The sequence below is a fragment of the Oncorhynchus gorbuscha genome, linkage group LG11 (genome assembly GCF_021184085.1).
Source record: "Oncorhynchus gorbuscha isolate QuinsamMale2020 ecotype Even-year linkage group LG11, OgorEven_v1.0, whole genome shotgun sequence".
Taxonomy (NCBI): Eukaryota; Metazoa; Chordata; class Actinopteri; order Salmoniformes; family Salmonidae; genus Oncorhynchus; species Oncorhynchus gorbuscha.
This window is the reverse complement of record NC_060183.1, coordinates 20,128,818-20,145,618: the sequence shown is the minus strand read 5'-3', so window position 1 is coordinate 20,145,618 and position 16,801 is coordinate 20,128,818. Positions and strand designations below refer to the sequence as shown.

The 16,801-nt window shown below is 43.5% G+C and overlaps 2 protein-coding genes across 3 annotated transcripts; one reads left to right on the top strand and one right to left on the bottom strand.

The window, feature by feature from the left end:
• Nucleotides 1-1,024: 1,024 nt before the first annotated feature.
• LOC124048237 (next to BRCA1 gene 1 protein-like) lies at nt 1,025-9,862 on the bottom strand. The gene is made up of 21 exons (XM_046368824.1): nt 9,469-9,862; nt 9,162-9,224; nt 8,940-8,958; nt 8,731-8,753; nt 8,423-8,611; nt 8,237-8,314; nt 7,872-8,110; nt 7,582-7,701; nt 7,167-7,436; nt 6,701-6,860; nt 6,182-6,430; nt 5,796-5,930; nt 5,584-5,659; nt 5,334-5,444; nt 4,897-5,064; nt 4,531-4,695; nt 3,810-4,356; nt 3,467-3,552; nt 3,053-3,134; nt 2,581-2,680; nt 1,025-2,333 (listed from the first exon to the last, which is right to left on the bottom strand). Exons 1-21 carry the CDS (start codon nt 9,568-9,570, stop codon nt 2,154-2,156), a joined length of 3,162 nt encoding a protein of 1,053 aa, XP_046224780.1. The 5' UTR covers nt 9,571-9,862; the 3' UTR covers nt 1,025-2,153.
• LOC124048238 (proteasome activator complex subunit 3-like) lies at nt 9,439-14,848 on the top strand. 2 transcript variants are annotated; one of them, XM_046368825.1, is made up of 11 exons: nt 9,460-10,085; nt 10,538-10,570; nt 10,673-10,735; nt 10,830-10,934; nt 11,024-11,072; nt 11,349-11,467; nt 11,602-11,670; nt 13,919-13,986; nt 14,067-14,121; nt 14,310-14,396; nt 14,503-14,848. In XM_046368825.1, the coding sequence occupies exons 1-11, from the start codon at nt 10,044-10,046 to the stop codon at nt 14,581-14,583; spliced, it is 771 nt and encodes a 256-aa protein (XP_046224781.1). In that variant the 5' UTR covers nt 9,460-10,043; the 3' UTR covers nt 14,584-14,848. The 2 variants fall into 2 exon arrangements, with proteins under 2 accessions (XP_046224782.1, XP_046224781.1); XM_046368826.1 differs by lacking the exon at nt 11,602-11,670 and having other exon boundaries at nt 9,439-10,085.
• Nucleotides 14,849-16,801: the final 1,953 nt, after the last annotated feature.

Below are 16,801 nucleotides of genomic sequence, written 5' to 3'. Positions count from 1 at the left end.
AGAGAGGCTGGACTAAGGGCTTGTAGGCCTGTTGTAAGGCAGGTCCTCACCAGACATCACCGGCAACATCGTCGCCTACTGGCACAAACCCACTGTCGCTGGACCAGAGTGGACTGGCAAAAAGTGCTCTTCACTGACGAGTCGCAGTTTTGTCTCAGCAGGGGTGATGGTTGGATTTGCGTTTTATCGTCAAGGGAATGAGTGTTACACCAAGGCCTGTACTCTGGAGCGGGATCGATTTGGAGGTGGAGGGTCCGTCATGGTCTGGGGCGGTGGGTCACAGCATCATCGGACTGAGCTTGTTGTCATTGCAGGCAATCTCAACACTGTGCGTTACAGGGAAGACATCCTCCTCCCTAATGTGTTACCCTTCATGCAGGCTCATCCTGGCATGACCCTCCAGCATGACAATGCCACAAGCCATACTGCTCGTTCTGTGCATGATTTCCTGCAAAACAGGCATGTCAGTGTTCTGCCATGGCCAGCGAAGAGCCCGGATCTCAATCCCATTGGGACTTGTTGGACAGGAAGGGTGAGGGCTTGGGCTATTCCCCCCAGAAATGTCCGGGTACATGCAGGTGGTGCTTTTGTGGAAGAGTGGGGTAACATCTCACAGCAAGAACTGGCTAATCTGGTGCAGTCCACGAGGAGATGCACTGCAGTACTTAATGCAGCTGGTGGCCACACCAGATACTGACTGTTTTGATTTTGACCCCCCCTTTGTTCAGGGACACATTATTCCATTTCTGTTAGTCACATGTCTGTGGAACAGTTTATGTCTCAGTTGTTGAATCTTATGTTCATACACATATTTACACATTACACAGTTGACAGTGAGAGGACGTTTCTTTTTTTGCTGGGTTTATATTAGCATTTTCGTTCATGTCCAACTCATCCTAAAGTATCTTAAAGGTATTGTGAAGTTAATGAAGATTACCTCCAGAACAAGACTCATTACAAAAAAATGCTGACCTGCCATTCAAACAGCCATGTTGAAAATACAACATTTCAGCCACTTAAGGAGAATTGTGAAAGTGTTGTTTATTGGCTAACTGACAATTGCATGGTACTTACTTACATGCTGAATGAAAGGGAAGCCCTTAACCAAGCACAGGAAAAATATTCAGCATTTCTTCCAAAGCATGCTCCTTTAAAGGGTGAGTATTTGAACAAATATCACAATCAAACATAATGTGTCCAGTTACAAATCAAATGTTTCTTTAAATGAAAAAAATACAGAGCAAAAACTAACATAACGGGATTATACAGTGATTAAAACCTACACACTCACATGACCATTCATGTAAAATCACCATAGTAACACAGGAACCAGTCACTACTGATATGCATAAAAATACAATAAAAACTATGAGAAACTCAGTTCCATGAACAAACTTAGGAATGTCTCTTATAGATGTTAACGGTTGGATATACGTAGTGTTGTAGGATGTAAATATATGAACAAGGTTGATTCTTACAGGGTGAAAGTTTGAACATGAGGATGTGTGGGACGCACACATGGTACAACTACATGACTAATATATACTTAAACCTGACATGCAGGCGCCTCTTAAAAAGAAACAGCTTATTTCCTTAATATGCAGTGGCTGTTCATAACACAATCCACAGGTCAAATGTTGCGTAACATTAAAATAACAGTACTTTTGATACATACAAGATTGCATTGTTTAGACCGATTCACTACTATATCTAACAGAAATCAAAAGGAATCTGACATCTGCCTTCTTTAGCATTCCTATGTAATTGAATTCCCCTGTGAATCAACCCTGTATGTCCTTCAAAATAACAATAGTCCCAATACCATCCGCAAAGGATAAAAGTGGACTTTTAATTCTGGTTACATTCAATACCAACACCCTCCATTCTCTTTGGACAGAGAACCTACCCTAGCCCTGTCAATATGTCGCATTCAGCAGCTAGTTAGAACTAGGTATCTGACATTTCCGACTGTTCAACGAATCAGGAAGTTGGAAATCTCAGAGTTTCCTAGTTCCAAGTAGCATATGAACGCGGCAATAGGTAGGGCCCATTACCTAACATGTCAGTGACATCAGTGGCATAATGAAAACCCCTCTCTCTCATTGGGTGTCACAGAGGTCAGGGGTTGCGTAGAGGCCCAGCTTATTGGCCCATCAGTAGCGTGTGGCGGCGCCCCATTCATAATCAGCCTTTGCGACCAGCTCATTGACAGTGTGCAGCAGGTTGTGTTTGTGCTTCCTCAGAAGCTGCTGATTGAGCCGCTGGTCCCCGAAGCCCATCTCCAGCAGTACAGCCATCATGGAGGCGTCCTGGCTGGCCGGATCCACACCACGCTGCAGGGGTGAAGGGGATAGGGGAGTCAGGTCAAAGGTTAGTTCTGGTTTGTCATTTTAAAAGTGCACAGGAGTCAAGAAGATATGCCAAAATGTAAAGACGCTTTAAAACGGATAAATAACTCACAAATGTAATAATCACTTCATGATATTATAACCATTTATCATACAGCATATTCACAGCTGAGTCTAGTTTCTCATGGCAGTGTGCGACAAGGTGTTTGACTGTGCTGTATGTGGGACATACCTTTGTGGAGCAGCTCTGTCCAGTGAAGAGAGCCTTGTAGGCAGACGCTGCCACTGACAAAGCCCCCTTGACAAGTCCCTCTGTCATACCGCCTTGGCCCCTATGGAAGAGGAAGAATGTGGTCAGCCACTATACTTAAAGGGAACTATCTGTTCCAGGGCCAGTTAGCTTTCACAAAATTTGTATCAACAATTATATCACCGATGAGATCACTCAAAAGGTCTTTAAATATCTTCTATTTAAAGCGGTTTTAAAATGTAGTGTTGTATCATACTGTAGGGCCTATTACCAATGAACGAACAGTAGATTTTAAAACGTTGCATTCAAATAGTAATTTGTTGGTAGAAAACCAAGCATCCCATCTAGCACAAATGAGGAACATTTTTTTAGATATATTTTTTTTATGGCAATAGATGTGCAGATCATTTCTAAAACTAAACTAGTCTTAATATTGTGTAGGAAGGTGTTTCACCTTCGGTGGGGGTAGCTGCGGGGTCTGGAGTTGTACGTCTCCAAGACACTGTTGGAGCCTGCCAGTCTGGTTTGACTAGATACTGAAATATAGATTGGGGGGGGGGTGGGGCACACACACACATACTGGATGAGAGAGCTATACATTAACACAGTCAGATGTTTTGCTGAAGTAAGAAGCCTTGAAATAACATCTAGTTCCCCTTTCTCCAAAGAGAGACAGATGTTTCCTTTCTGGCCAGTGGCCACAGACAGTGAAGTGGTCCACAAGACCAGCTAAAAAGCTGCCAAGACTCATGCATGTCAAATGAGTCCTTCGTGTGATCAGAGCTTCCAAAACATTGTGTGTCTGCTTCATGCAAGGAAAAGGCTGTATTTTGCAGACACTTCCCAGCCCGCCATGTCTAGCACTCACCATTTAAATGGACCGCTGGTTCGCATGGTTCTACTGGTCCAGAAGCGTGTTGACTCGTTGGCTCTGCAACATGGACCGCTTCAGACCTGGGAAACAGAACAAAAACATCCTAATATACTAATCGAAGAGAAGGGAGAGTGGACAACAGTATAGTATAATTCCAATAGACCTACTAGATACTGAACAATTTGCACACTTCAAAATAAAAACACATTGCAAACATGTGATAGAACAGTAACATATCATCTGTTGTAATATCATGGTCCCCTGTTCACCTATGTGTGTGTTGAGTCCTGTAATATCTAAGCTAATAGACTACTGTTGCGTCAGAGAGCCCTCTCACCTGTGTGTGTACAGGGCCTGTGGGGACAGGAGAGGGATGGGTGGGGGCACCACCTCGGGGGTGAGGGGCACGGCGTCCAGTGTCTGGGAGGCACACAGCATCTGGTTGACACTGCTGTGGATTGGAGCCTCCGTGACTAAGGCTGCAGCCCCGGACCCTTCTTGCCTCTCCCCCTCTGGGGTGGCCCTGTCCAGTTCCTCACGCTCCGAGTCCGAATCCTCCTCCTGCTCCGCGGCTGCAGTAGTGACGGGCTCAGAGAGGGCGGAGCTGTACATGGACTCGCCCAGCGGCCGACTGGTGTCGAAGCAGTCGGGCATGACGATGACGTAGTCCTCGCAGGAGGACGAGGACAAGGTGGATATCTGGCTGCTCACCTCGTCCCAGTCTGCTGTCTCGTCTTCTTCCATCTCATCGTAGTTCACATTCTTTTCATCTTCTTCATCCTCCTCGTTCACATAATTTCTGGCTTTTTTGTCTTCCTTGTCCTCCTCCTTCAGTGCATGCAGCTCCATGTACACATTTTCAACCTCTGGGGCCAGAAGCACCTCTGAGGACAATGCAATGAGGAAGAAAATATGGATTAACCAAAACAAATTCTGATTATGTCTCGTGATAATTTACAATTGCCGATGTGTAATTGGTGCATTTTGACTTGAGAGTTACCACTAGTTACTTGAGTGTAAACAAAAGCAGACTGACTGTATTGAGAGTTGTTTCTTACCTGTGACGGTCTCCTCCTCTGACAGTGTGATCTGGGGAAGGCCTGGAGGTGAACCTTGACCTCTCATAACCCCCATCAGCACATCTGGTCCTGCCACTCTTACTGCAGTGTCAAGTCCTTTCCTCTCATAGTCAAAGACAGGTCCCGGGGCTACAGCTGGGAGTGCTTCAAACATTTAAAAAAAAACAACTGGTGTTACTTTAGTTTTTAACTTGCACCATTTACACAGTCAGATAACAAGACCAAAAACACAGCTAGTAAGTGGACAGAACAGCCATACTTTATCGTTCAGTCTCATATCATGGTCACTCAGTCATGCTTTCCCATTTTGCTGGGAAATTCAACCAAACCAGATGGCCGCCTCACCTTTGGGCTTGCAGTAGCTGGGTTGATGTCTGCGCGGGGGCTTGTGGTCGGGAGCCTCCTCCAAGGCGAGAGAGCGGATCACCGTCTCACACACAAACTGGGACCCGCTGATATCCCCCTCATCCCCATCCTCGAGGCCAAGGGGGTCAGAGTTCTCCCTCTTCACACCTGACCACGACACACACAATACAAAGGTTAGGGCTGTGTATGATATGTGGTCAACACTGATCAAATACTTTTTTCTCAACTTCTTTTACTCAAGCTGACACCTGCCTTAGAGCCTGTCATAAAGCCTCAGGTTTAGCATATTTCTATTCTTAAATCCATAGTTGTTAACCATAAACAAAACTCACAATTTGATATAAACTTGTCACTTATTTCCTGGATAAAAGAGTCAAGTGAAAGACCACAACATTGGCCTCTGCCCTCTGTCTTACCCAGCAGGTTATTGACCCTGTTCGTCTCAGTGATGTCTTGGAACAGAGCAGGGCCTGGGTTCTCCAGTAGAGGGCCGTCGTGGGGCAGAGGGGACATACAGGGGGTCAGATCTACCAATGGAACAAAAACAAACTCATCTCAGTCATCAACACACAAGCATTATGTCTTCAAATTTTCGGGAATATCTGAAAAAAGACCCACAAAAATATATCTTTCCATGCGTTGCGGTGGCATCATATCATTTCTTACCAACAGGAGTGTTGTTTGGAACTTTCTCCAACTCTTGTACAATGTTCATATCCAGCAATTCAAAGGACAACAGATCCTAAAAAAACACAAATAATACAAATATTGTTGAGTCATTGAATAAAGCAGGGAGTTGCCCCGTGGTGTATGGTGATATCATACTGAGTCTACCTTTGTGGCAAAGCCAACATGCCTTGACCTTAGTCTTTCCCCACCTGTGCAGTGAGCAGGTCTACAGAGGGTAAGTAGTAGTCTCTGTGGCAGTAGTCTACAGACATGGTCAGGCCATTGTCCCTGGAGCTGGACCATCCCTCCACCTTCTCCACAACCACAGGCCTGGGCTCGTCCTTCTGAAGCACCGTGGGAGAACGTAAATCGCATGATATAATGACACTAATAGCGGTGGAAATTGGCTGGATGTTGATGTTTTATTCCTGTAACTTTTACCTGATGCTTAGTAAATCCATCCCTGTATCAGGGTCTGCAATCTCAAAATATTCTTGCTTTGTACCGGATGTCAAATATGCTTAGTAGATCTGGCCCTGTACTAGTGTGTATCTTGGCTAAAGAAATGTGAATGGGACAGAGCTGGTTGACTTGCCAGGCATTTGCTCTGAGGACAGTTGGTGTTTCGGCTGGTGCTGGGGGCCACCACGATGCTGCACCACACGCGGGGGCCAAACTGCTCTCCGCAGTGCACCAGACGCCAGTGGGAGGTGTAGGGGCCCTCCATCACCGGGGCAACGAAGGCCACACTGACCACGCCCACCTGGCCCGGCTGCAGCAGGGGCACGGCCACCTCGCGCTTTTCCTCCGACGCCAGGGCCAGGTTACCCCACATGCACTTCAGCTAGAGACCCACACACACACACACACACACACACACACAAACACCCAGACAAAAACAATTCAACAGAAAACTTAACACTGTATTCACACAGGGAATCTACACTGAATTCAAAGGGCTGTAGCACTGGTTGGGTTAATCAGACAGTAAGTATGAATTACATGTAATTAATAGTTACAATTAGGTGTAGCTAGTTCTAGTATTCAGGTTAGGGATTGAGATCGTTCTAGTATGCAGGTTAGGGACTGAGATGGGTCCTATTGGCGGGGGTACCTTGGTCTCTGAGGTCCAGTTGATGGTGCCCGAGTTCCTCATCTTCCAGTACTTGATGAACTTGGTGCCGGGCTCTAGGAAGGTCCCATCAGGCAGATTTTCATCCAGAAACAAGGCAGCCATAGTGGGCACCAAGGTGGTGTGGGAGACCTCGGGACCCCTAGTGTTTCAAGTGTACAGAGCATTGTTGAAAACAGCCCCGGCTTCAGACCCATCCCTCTTTTTCCCCCTATGAATCATAAAAGCAGCAGGATCCTTTTTGCAGCTCAAAGCTATTTATTGTTTAGAAATCTATGAAGCAGCAGCAGCAGTTTCACACGTGGGGTAGTTCCATCATCCACCAGCGATAAACTCTATTACAACTATTACAAAGATGGCCTATTTCTTGAGAAAATATTTGATTTTTTTCTCCATGCTGGGCCTAGAGACACCCAGCACTCTGACGCCCTCCCAGGGTGGCGCTTACTCTGGACTGGAGGCCTGGGGGTCTGGGGCAGGACCTGGGGATGGTTCTGGGGCCTGGGTAGCAGCAGGATCAGGGGCCAGGGCTGGAGCCTGGGTGGTGGCCATATTGGATCTGGCAAAGGTAGTGCCAAGGCCACTCCATTGCAGGCCCCTCTTTTCCAGCCTCAGCTTCTTCTTGATCTCCTTCACCTCGGCCTTGAGCTGCCTACTCTCAGCTTTGAGGCGCTGACGCTCAACCTTGCGCACCGTCCTGTCTCCTCGCCTTGGGAACCTGAGTACAAACAAAATACAGAAGTTGAATTTTTTTTTTTTTAATACAGTGGAAGGTGTGAAAGCTGAACATCTCCTCTCCTAACAATAAAAGTAACACAGACAACATCACAGTAAGGGCAGACTTCTACATCCAGCAGACTAACCTTAATTCTCCTGACATGCCGTGCTCAGTGATGGAGAGGGGCGTCTTAGTTCTCACCAGGTTGTGGCTGGGGTCGTGGCTGTGTCGACACAGCTCACATAAGACGCAGGATGGACACACACTGGAGAAAAACAGGACACCAAAAAGAAGGCAAGAACAATGCTATTTATATTACTAATTGAAAGTGACATTTCATGAGAAATCAGCTAAATAAACCTTTTATTTTATTTCCACTCATGAGATTATTAATAACGTAATAATATTGCTAAAGTATTGTTGTGATGGGTCTACCTGCACTGATACGCTCCATCAGAGGCTGGTCTCTTGCATTTGCTGCAGTCAGGAGTATAGCCCAATGAAGTGTAGGCAGGGGGCCCCGTGGAGGACGAGCTGATCTTTTTCCCCTTGACATTGACTCCACCTACAGCTCCAAGGGCCTCGTCGTGGTCAGGAGCCTTGTGGGTGCAGCACTGGCCAGAGAAGTCGTTACACATTTTCTCCACTACCTCCTTTACCACCTCATCCTTGAACTGACAAGAGAGAGGGATCCCGTTAAAACGAGTTCTACATTTAAAAAAAAATGTAAGTCGATTTTGGGGTTTATTATTCTGAAATATAAAGAAACAATGAAGAATCTCATTTCAATATGGACTTACTTTTTCCATGTAAGATCTGAACCAAGCTGGGGGAGGTTTATCCTCTGGCTTGGTCAATTTGTTGTCCTTCACAACCACCTATAAAATCAATTGATAGTTTTGCACGAGTGATACAATACCAACCTGACAATGATATAACTTCTCTTACATTCAGACAACATTGAAAGCCGTGTGTGGTGCTCTTACAACATCTCGCTCAGGGGTGACCTGTGTGCCTTTGTCCACAGTCTTGACCCTGGAGGGGTACGGAGGGGCCGGCCGGAGGTCACCCTTCAGCTCCTTCACATCCTGGGCCTTGACCGGCCCAGCGCCAGCCTGACCCTGCTTTGCCTTGTAAACGTTCATGTGCAACTGGTTCCCCTGCTTCTCTGCACTCTGGAGGAAATAGCACTTTTAGCAATTCCATATAGCATTTTACTGACTGGAAGAACTAGTTCACAGAATGTGTTTTTGCCTTTGAAATAAAACATGTAAAAACATGTAAGTTTGAATACCTTCACCGCCTCCTCATATTCCCCTGAAAAATATAGACAAACAAAAGAGATCAGAGAATACGTTTGTGTTGGTGTGATCTCTCAATTATGAATGGGAAAGCTAAAAACGAATAACCATCACATTAAAGATGGAGAAAAGTAATGGCATATCATTGTGATTTAGCGGAGAATAAATTTCCCACCTATATTAAGACTATCACTTCATTTACCTTGACTGTTAACGGAAACCTGAAACAAAGAGAGTGATTAGTGTTACAGAATGCCTTCTGAAAAAACATACTTTGAATCTGCTAATGTATCGCTTGTCCCATACTATTGTTGCTGTAACGTTACATCAGAAATGTTGGCACCATGTGAATGATCGAGCAGAGTGAGGACTTTGCCCTACATTCGAAATAATACACAATAGAATAAAATACTTTTAAACTCACCTCCTCATTGTCTTCATCAAAATATTTCACTTGGAAATGGCTTATGCCAAACGATGATTTTATCTGCAGATTCAATTCAAAGAACATAGCATGATGATTCAGGATCAGCATAACAGGATCACATCACATATAATAATAATACTCAAATGTATTGCTAGAGAGATAATTTGCAGACAAATGTCTAAATGGTCCAACGTTTGTGTTAACTAGGCCATGGCTAGGCCTGCTAGGCTCGAATAATGCAGCTAACTTGTCTTTAGCTAAACTGCGCCAGCGCTAGATAGCTAAACGAACGTTAGCTACTTGCCCAGGCTTCAACCGACTCCCATTCCGATTTATCCAAATCTGGAGCCACAAATTTCTTTACATTCCCCCTGAAATTCACTTTAATCGTAACAGGTAGCCCCATGGCTGCTTTTTGTGATTAAATAAGGAGAATCATTGAAGATTATAGTGGACAAAACGAGTTCTCGCATTCGCCAATCCTCTTGTTTACATCGTCAGCTGAAAAATACTGTTTCGCGTTCAGTGCATAAATATGCCGCGTTCAAAACAACTGGGAACTCTGAAATATCTTCAGTACGTTCACGATAACCGGGAACTCGGAAAAAACGACTGGGAACAGGTGTTTGAACGGTCGTCTAACTCGGAATTCCAAGTCGAGAACGGGGGAATCTTTCTAGAAATCGATCACCGACGTCACGATCTGACTTAGTTTTTTTCCTTGTTCCCATTTGTCTTGAAAGCACCATTACTGTGCATGCGTGTTCGTATGTCATGTTGTCTCATGTTGAATACCTCATTTTTAGGCAACAATTGTGGCTGACACGTTTAGTCCCAAATTGAGGACAATCGTATTTCTGCCATTTGTGGTTAAAGAAGATGAATTCACTCCTCAAGGTGGACAATGAACTTAATCTTAAGGTAAAACGTAATTTACGTCCACAATTCATTCGACATTTTAGGAGAAGATGCTTGTAATGTTAGCTAGACAGCAATTATTAGTCAGTGAGGCAAAGTGCTGAAGCTAACTTGCTTTCTTCCCGTGCCTGGCATAACGGACCAGGGAAACCGTCTAACAGGTGCACTTCCTTACATAAAAGGGTTATTGCTTGTGCCGCATGTTTCATAAGGGGCGAGTATTGGTAGCTAGTTAGTTAATAACTAACGGTGTCAAGGTAACCCGGTAACTCAATTTAACACCATTTTTAGACGTGGACCGATAGCATATTGAATTGACGTTGACTGATGATTAGCAATGTCTTGCAGACAGTATCCTAATCGAATCCCAATCACATGTTGTATTCAAACATGCCTGCTGGTTATTGAAAATGTAATTACTTTCCTGTAATATGACAGTTGTTGTTTTTGTACAGGTCGATGTTTTCAGACAACGAATTACTGGGGAGGTGAGTTTCCTTTCGGGTGTTTACTGTATTCAGTGGGGGAACAAAGTATCTAGATATTATAGCTTTGAATGTCATATTCCAACTATACTCCTTGTTTCACAGGCGGAGAACCTAGTTGCAAGTTTTTTCCCAAATAAGTTATTGGAACTTGACCATTTTCTCAAGGTAAGCTTATTTATGTAATCACAATGTAAGTGATTAGTCAAATTATCTCCAATTTCCCTTTTAGAGTGTATATGTTGTGGGCCATCGTTTGCAGGATCCCATTTTAAACATCTGTGAACTTAAAGAGATACACTCAGAAATCAACTTGACAATGCCAGGCCCCATTCTACTCTCAAACCTCCACGATGGACTTGAAGCGGTGAGACTTGGAATGGAATTAAACCCTGTGATGACCAAATGCAATCTGTAATTGTAACAGATGTAAGCAACTTGATATCCTCTTCGCAGCAAAGTGCCAAAAAGAGGAAAATGGAAGATGGTACTGGGGAGGACAAGGGTGAGTAACACTACATGCATATTTTGAGTGTTTTCTTTATTTTCTGGTGTTTACTTCTGGTCAAGCCTACAGTGGTAAGAGGTATGTTCTCTTGTTCATATTACACTTACATTGTAGTCATTTAGCAGACGCTCTTATCCGGAGAGAATTACAGTAGCGAGTGCATCCTTTCTTGTACTGGTCCCCGTGGGAATGGAACCAACAACCCTGGCGCTGTAAGTGCCATGCTCTACCAACTGAGTCACACGGGAACAATTTTCTCTTCCTGTCCTACAGTGGCTGGCACCAAGGTCTTTATCATGCCTAGTGGGATGATGAAGAGCAACACCAAGCTGGTGGACTTGATCGAGAAGGTCAAGCCAGAGATCAGGACACTCATAGAGAAATGTAACACGGTACATCTCGCTTTCCCACAGTCTCTTCCATAGTCTATCCCACAGGCTTTGCCTTAATCTATACCATACATTTAGGTGAGTACATATTACCCATTATCTGCAGTCCCTTTCCATTTGTCTGTCTTGTTCTTCAGGTAAAAATGTGGGTTCAGTTGCTTATCCCAAGAATAGAAGATGGCAACAACTTTGGGGTTTCAATTCAGGTGCCACGTTTACTTTATGTGTATTAAAGAAGATAAGTAGACGGCCAGTACGTTGCAGCACACTTCAGTGAACTATTAACAGAGTACATTTGACAAAATAATATATGCAGGAGCAGTCTGCATAGTACATCAGGACTAGAGGTCGACCGATTATGATTTTTCAACGTCGATACCGATACCAATTATTGGAGGACCAAAAAAAGCCGATACCGATTAATCAGCCGATTTTGTTTTTTGAATGTAAAAAATATATATATTTAATTTTTTAAAATAATAATGACAATTACAACAATACTGAATGAACACTTTTAGTTTAACTTATATATAATGTTTAACTTATAGTTTAACTTATATATATAAATATAATGCATCAATAAAATACATTTGGCCTCAAATAAATAATCAAACATGTTCAATTTGGTTTAAATAATGCAAAAACAAAGTGTTGGAGAAGAAAGTAAAAATGCAATATGTGCCATGTAAAAAAGCTAACGTTTAAGTTCCTTGCTCAGAACATGAGAACATATGAAAGCTGGTGGTTCCTTTTACAAGAGTCTTCAATATTCCCAGGTAAGAAGTTTTAGGTTGTAGTTATTATAGGACTATTTCTCTATACCATTTGTATTTCATATACCTTTTGACTATTGGATGTTCTTATAGGCACTTTAGTTTTGCCAGTATAACAGTATAGCTTCCGTCCCTCTCCTCGCCCCTACCTGGGCTCGAACCAGGAACACATCAACAACAGCTACCCTCGAAGCATCGTTACCCATGGCTCCACAAAACCCGCGGCCCTTGCAGAGCAAGGGGAACAACTACTTCCAAGGTCTCAGAGCGAGTGACGTCACCGATTGAAACGCTATTAGCGCGCACCCCGCTAACTAGCTCGGGAGTTGATAGGCTTGAAGTCATAAACAGCTCAATGCTTGAAGCACAGCGAAGAGCTGCTGGTAAACGCACAAAAATGCTGTTTGAATGAATGCTTACGAGCCTGCTGCTGCCTACCACCGCTCAGTCAGACTGCTCTATCAAATATCAAATCATATACTTAATTATAATATAATAACAAACACAAATACTATCCTTAGGTCATTAATATGGTCAAATCCGGAAATGATCATTTCGAAAACAAAACGTTTATTCTTTCAGTGAAATACGGAACTGTATTACATTGCACAAACTTCAATGTTATGCCATAATTACGTACAGTTCTGGCAAATTAGTTGGCAACGAGCCAGGCGGCCCAAACTGTTGCATTTTCCCTGACTCGGCGTGCAATGAACGCAAGAGAAGTGACACAATTTTCCCAGTTTAATATTGCCTGCTAAACTGGATTTCTTTTAACGAAATATGCAGGTTTAATAAAATATACTTCTGTGTATTTTAAGGAAGGCATTGATGTTTATGGTTAGGTACATTCGTGCAACCATTGTGCTTTTTTCGCAAATGCGCTTTTGTTAAATCATCCCCCGTTTGGCAAAGTTGGCTGTTTTTGTTAGGAATAAATAGTCTTCACACAGTTCGCAACGAGCCAGGCAGCCCAAACTGCTGCATATACCTTGACTCTGTTGCACAGAACGCAAGAGAAGTGACACAATTTCTCTAGTTAAAATAAATTCATGTTAGCAGGCAATATGAACTAAATATGCAGGTTTAAAAATATATACTTGTGTATTGATTTTAAGAAAGGTGTTGATGTTTATGGTTAGGTACACATTGGTGCAACGACAGCTTTTTTTTCGCAAAGCGCTTGTTAAATCACCCGTTTGACGAAGTAGGCTATGATTCAAGGATAAATTAACAGGCACCGCTTCGATTATATGCACGCAGGACAAGCTAGATAAACTAGTAATATCATCAACCATGTGTAGTTAACTAGTGATTATGTTAAGATTGATTGTTTTTTACAAGATATGTTTAATGCTAGCTAGCACCTTACCTTGGCTCCTTGCTGCACTCGCATAACAGGTAGTCAGCCTGCCACTCAGTCTCCTCATGGAGTGCAATGTAATTGTCCATGATCGGTGTCCAAAATTACCGATTGTAATAAACTTGAAATCGGCCCTAATTAATCCTTCATTCCGATTAATTGGTCTACCTCTAATCAGGACGCACAGCTGCAATGGATTTAGACTAGAGTCTATATGTATGAAAAGGTACACCATTTTTATTGTTGTCTGTACCTAAGGTCTCATCTAAGTGTATGCTACATTGAACCATGGCTCCACCACTGATTTGGTGTCTGCAGGAGGAGACCGTAGCTGAACTCCGAACAGTGGAGGGGGAAGCAGCGTCGTACCTCGACCAGATATCTGGGTACTAACCTCAACCCGGTCTTTACAATTAGTCTTACTGTGGTAGGCTATGTAACCATCTTGTATCCTGTCTGCCCATAGATACTACATCACAAGAGCAAAGCTAGTGTCCAAAATAGCAAAATACCCACATGTGGTAAGTGTGATTGCTAACTGCAGGTCTGGTTGGCAAGCTTCTTCCAGACAGAAACCTGTCACTACACTGTGCGTTTACTGAGGGCAAAGCAGCATAATGAAAATGTGGATATTGTCCAACCCTAGTATGCATTATTTACATGCACCTGCATTACTATTTACCTTAAGTCTCTTTCTTTCTCTAAACAGGAGGACTACCGGCGCACAGTGACGGAGATTGATGAGAAGAAATACATCAGCCTCAAGGTCATAGTTTCAGAGCTGAGAAATCAATACGTGAGTGAAATATCCTGTTATGTACAGGAATAGTTTTCCTCACCATCCATTTCTACCCACAAGATAACACATTGTGTTTTTTAATCCTGAATCTGCTCTGCTACAGGTAACGCTATACGACATGATCTTGAAGAACATTGACAAGATCAAGAAGCCTAGGAGCAGCAATGCTGAAGCATTGTACTGAGACTGACTCAGCCACACTTCCCGTTCCCTTCTTCTGCCAGCTGCCAAAGTAGCGGAAGGACTAGAGCTCGACCATCACTACCAGATCAGTACAATCCAGGAAACCATGGTCCCGGTATATTTTCGTTTGATTGGTAAAATATGGTCATTGTTTTAAAATCCTTAGAGTATGTTATGAGGTCTCTCGACGAACCGTGAGCGAGCAATGGCTCTGGGAAAAGAACGCTATGTATTTTTTTTATTAAATTAAAACCATTTTGTCCATGCATCTCGCTGTCTTTTCTGAAACTTTTGAAATGGTCCAAGACCACTTTTACTGTTTTGTCTACTGCTTTATTGAATGTTCTATGGCGCGATGGGAGACCGTCCTATGTAGGTCACTGCAGAAGTGCTTTTTAGCGGCTGGGTTTTCAATTACCCTGGTGATGGTGTTAACGGCTGACTGACTTTATGCTGAATATTATGGACTCGAATCAGAACAGTTATTTCAGACTGTCTGTAAAATTGTTTAGATTGTTCAATGATAATGAGACATGACATTTTAATGCTGCCAACTCTGAAAAGTGTTTCTTCAACTCATTTAACTGAATAATAAAAAATCTATTTTGGAATGGTTTACTTCTAAACACTAATGTTTCATCATGCTTTATATTCTTCAGAGGTAAGAAATGCCAAGTAATACAGACATCGTTACACTCATATCTGCTCACACAAACCATTGATGTAACCTTTTGGTGTGATTGTGCCGACAGATATGGCAGCTTTGCTTCTAGTTCCTAAGCAATTGAAATATTTTTTTGTGTGTGTTATTTCTTACATTATTAGCCCAGAATTTTTCTGTGTTATTACGTACAGCTGGAAATAACTTTTGTATATAGGAGTAGCGGTAACTCACCAGCATTATGACCAGGAACACGACTTTCCTGAATTGGATCCTTTGTTCGTACCCCCCCCCAGGGCAATTTAACTTCCAGAGTCTGTTCCAAAACACCGCCGGCGGAGAAGAGGTATTCGGTGTGGATTTCTAGTCTGACTCATGAGGCATGCACACCATCCACCACTTCTGTGTATATTACTCACTGATGTCCAGTCTCTGGACAACAAAGTAGATGAGCTCAGAGCTCAATCAGGGATTGCAACATACTGTGTTTCACGGAAATATGACTCAGGATATACTGTCCCCATCCATACAGCCAGGTGGGTTCTCGGTACATTGTGCAGACAGGAATAAAGAACTGGGATGAAAGGCAGGCGGTTATGTTTCATGATTTATTACTCGTGGTGTGATTGTGATAACATACAGGAACTCAAGTCCTTTTGTTCACCCAGCCTAGAATTCTTCACAATCAAATACCGACCGTATTACCTCTAAAGAGAATTCTCTTCGGTTATAGTCACATCCGTGTATATTCCCCCTCAAGCTGATACCATGACAGCCCTCAAAGAACTACACTGGACTTTATACAAATTGGAAACCACATATCCTGACGCTGCATTTATTGTAGCTGGGGATTTTAACAAAGCAAATTTGAGGAAAACTCTACTGAAGTTCTATCAACACATTGACTATAGTACTTGAGCTGGAAAAACATTGGACCACTGTTACTCAACTTTTCAAAATGCCTAAAAGGCCCTTCCTTTGGCAAATTTGATCACGACTCCATTTTGCTCCTCCGTTCCTATAGGCAGAAACTCAAACAGGAAGTACCCACACTAAGGTCTATTCAACGCTGGTCTGACCAATCGAAATCCATGCTTCAAGATTGTTTTGATCACGCGGACTGGGATATGACTCTCTATGTCCCCTATCTTCCAGGCCGGCTCGGTCCTCCCCTCCCGCTCCGTGGCTTGACGACTCAATGCGAGCTCACAGAACAGGGCTCCGGAAGGCCGAGCGGAAATGGAGGAAAACTCGCCTCCCTGCGGACCTGGCATCCTTTCACTCCCTCCTCTCTACATTTTCCTCCTCTGTCTCTGCTGCTAAAGCCACTTTCTACCACTCTAAATTCCAAGCATCTGCCTCTAACCCTAGGAAGCTCTTTGCCACATTCTCCTCCCTCCTGAATCCTCCTCCCCCTCCCCCCTCCTCCCTCTCTGCAGATGACTTCGTCAACCATTTTGAAAAGAAGATCGACGACATCCGATCCTCGTTTGCTAAGTCAAACAACACCGCTGGTTCTGCTCACACTGCCCTACCCTGTGCTCTGACCTCTTTCTCC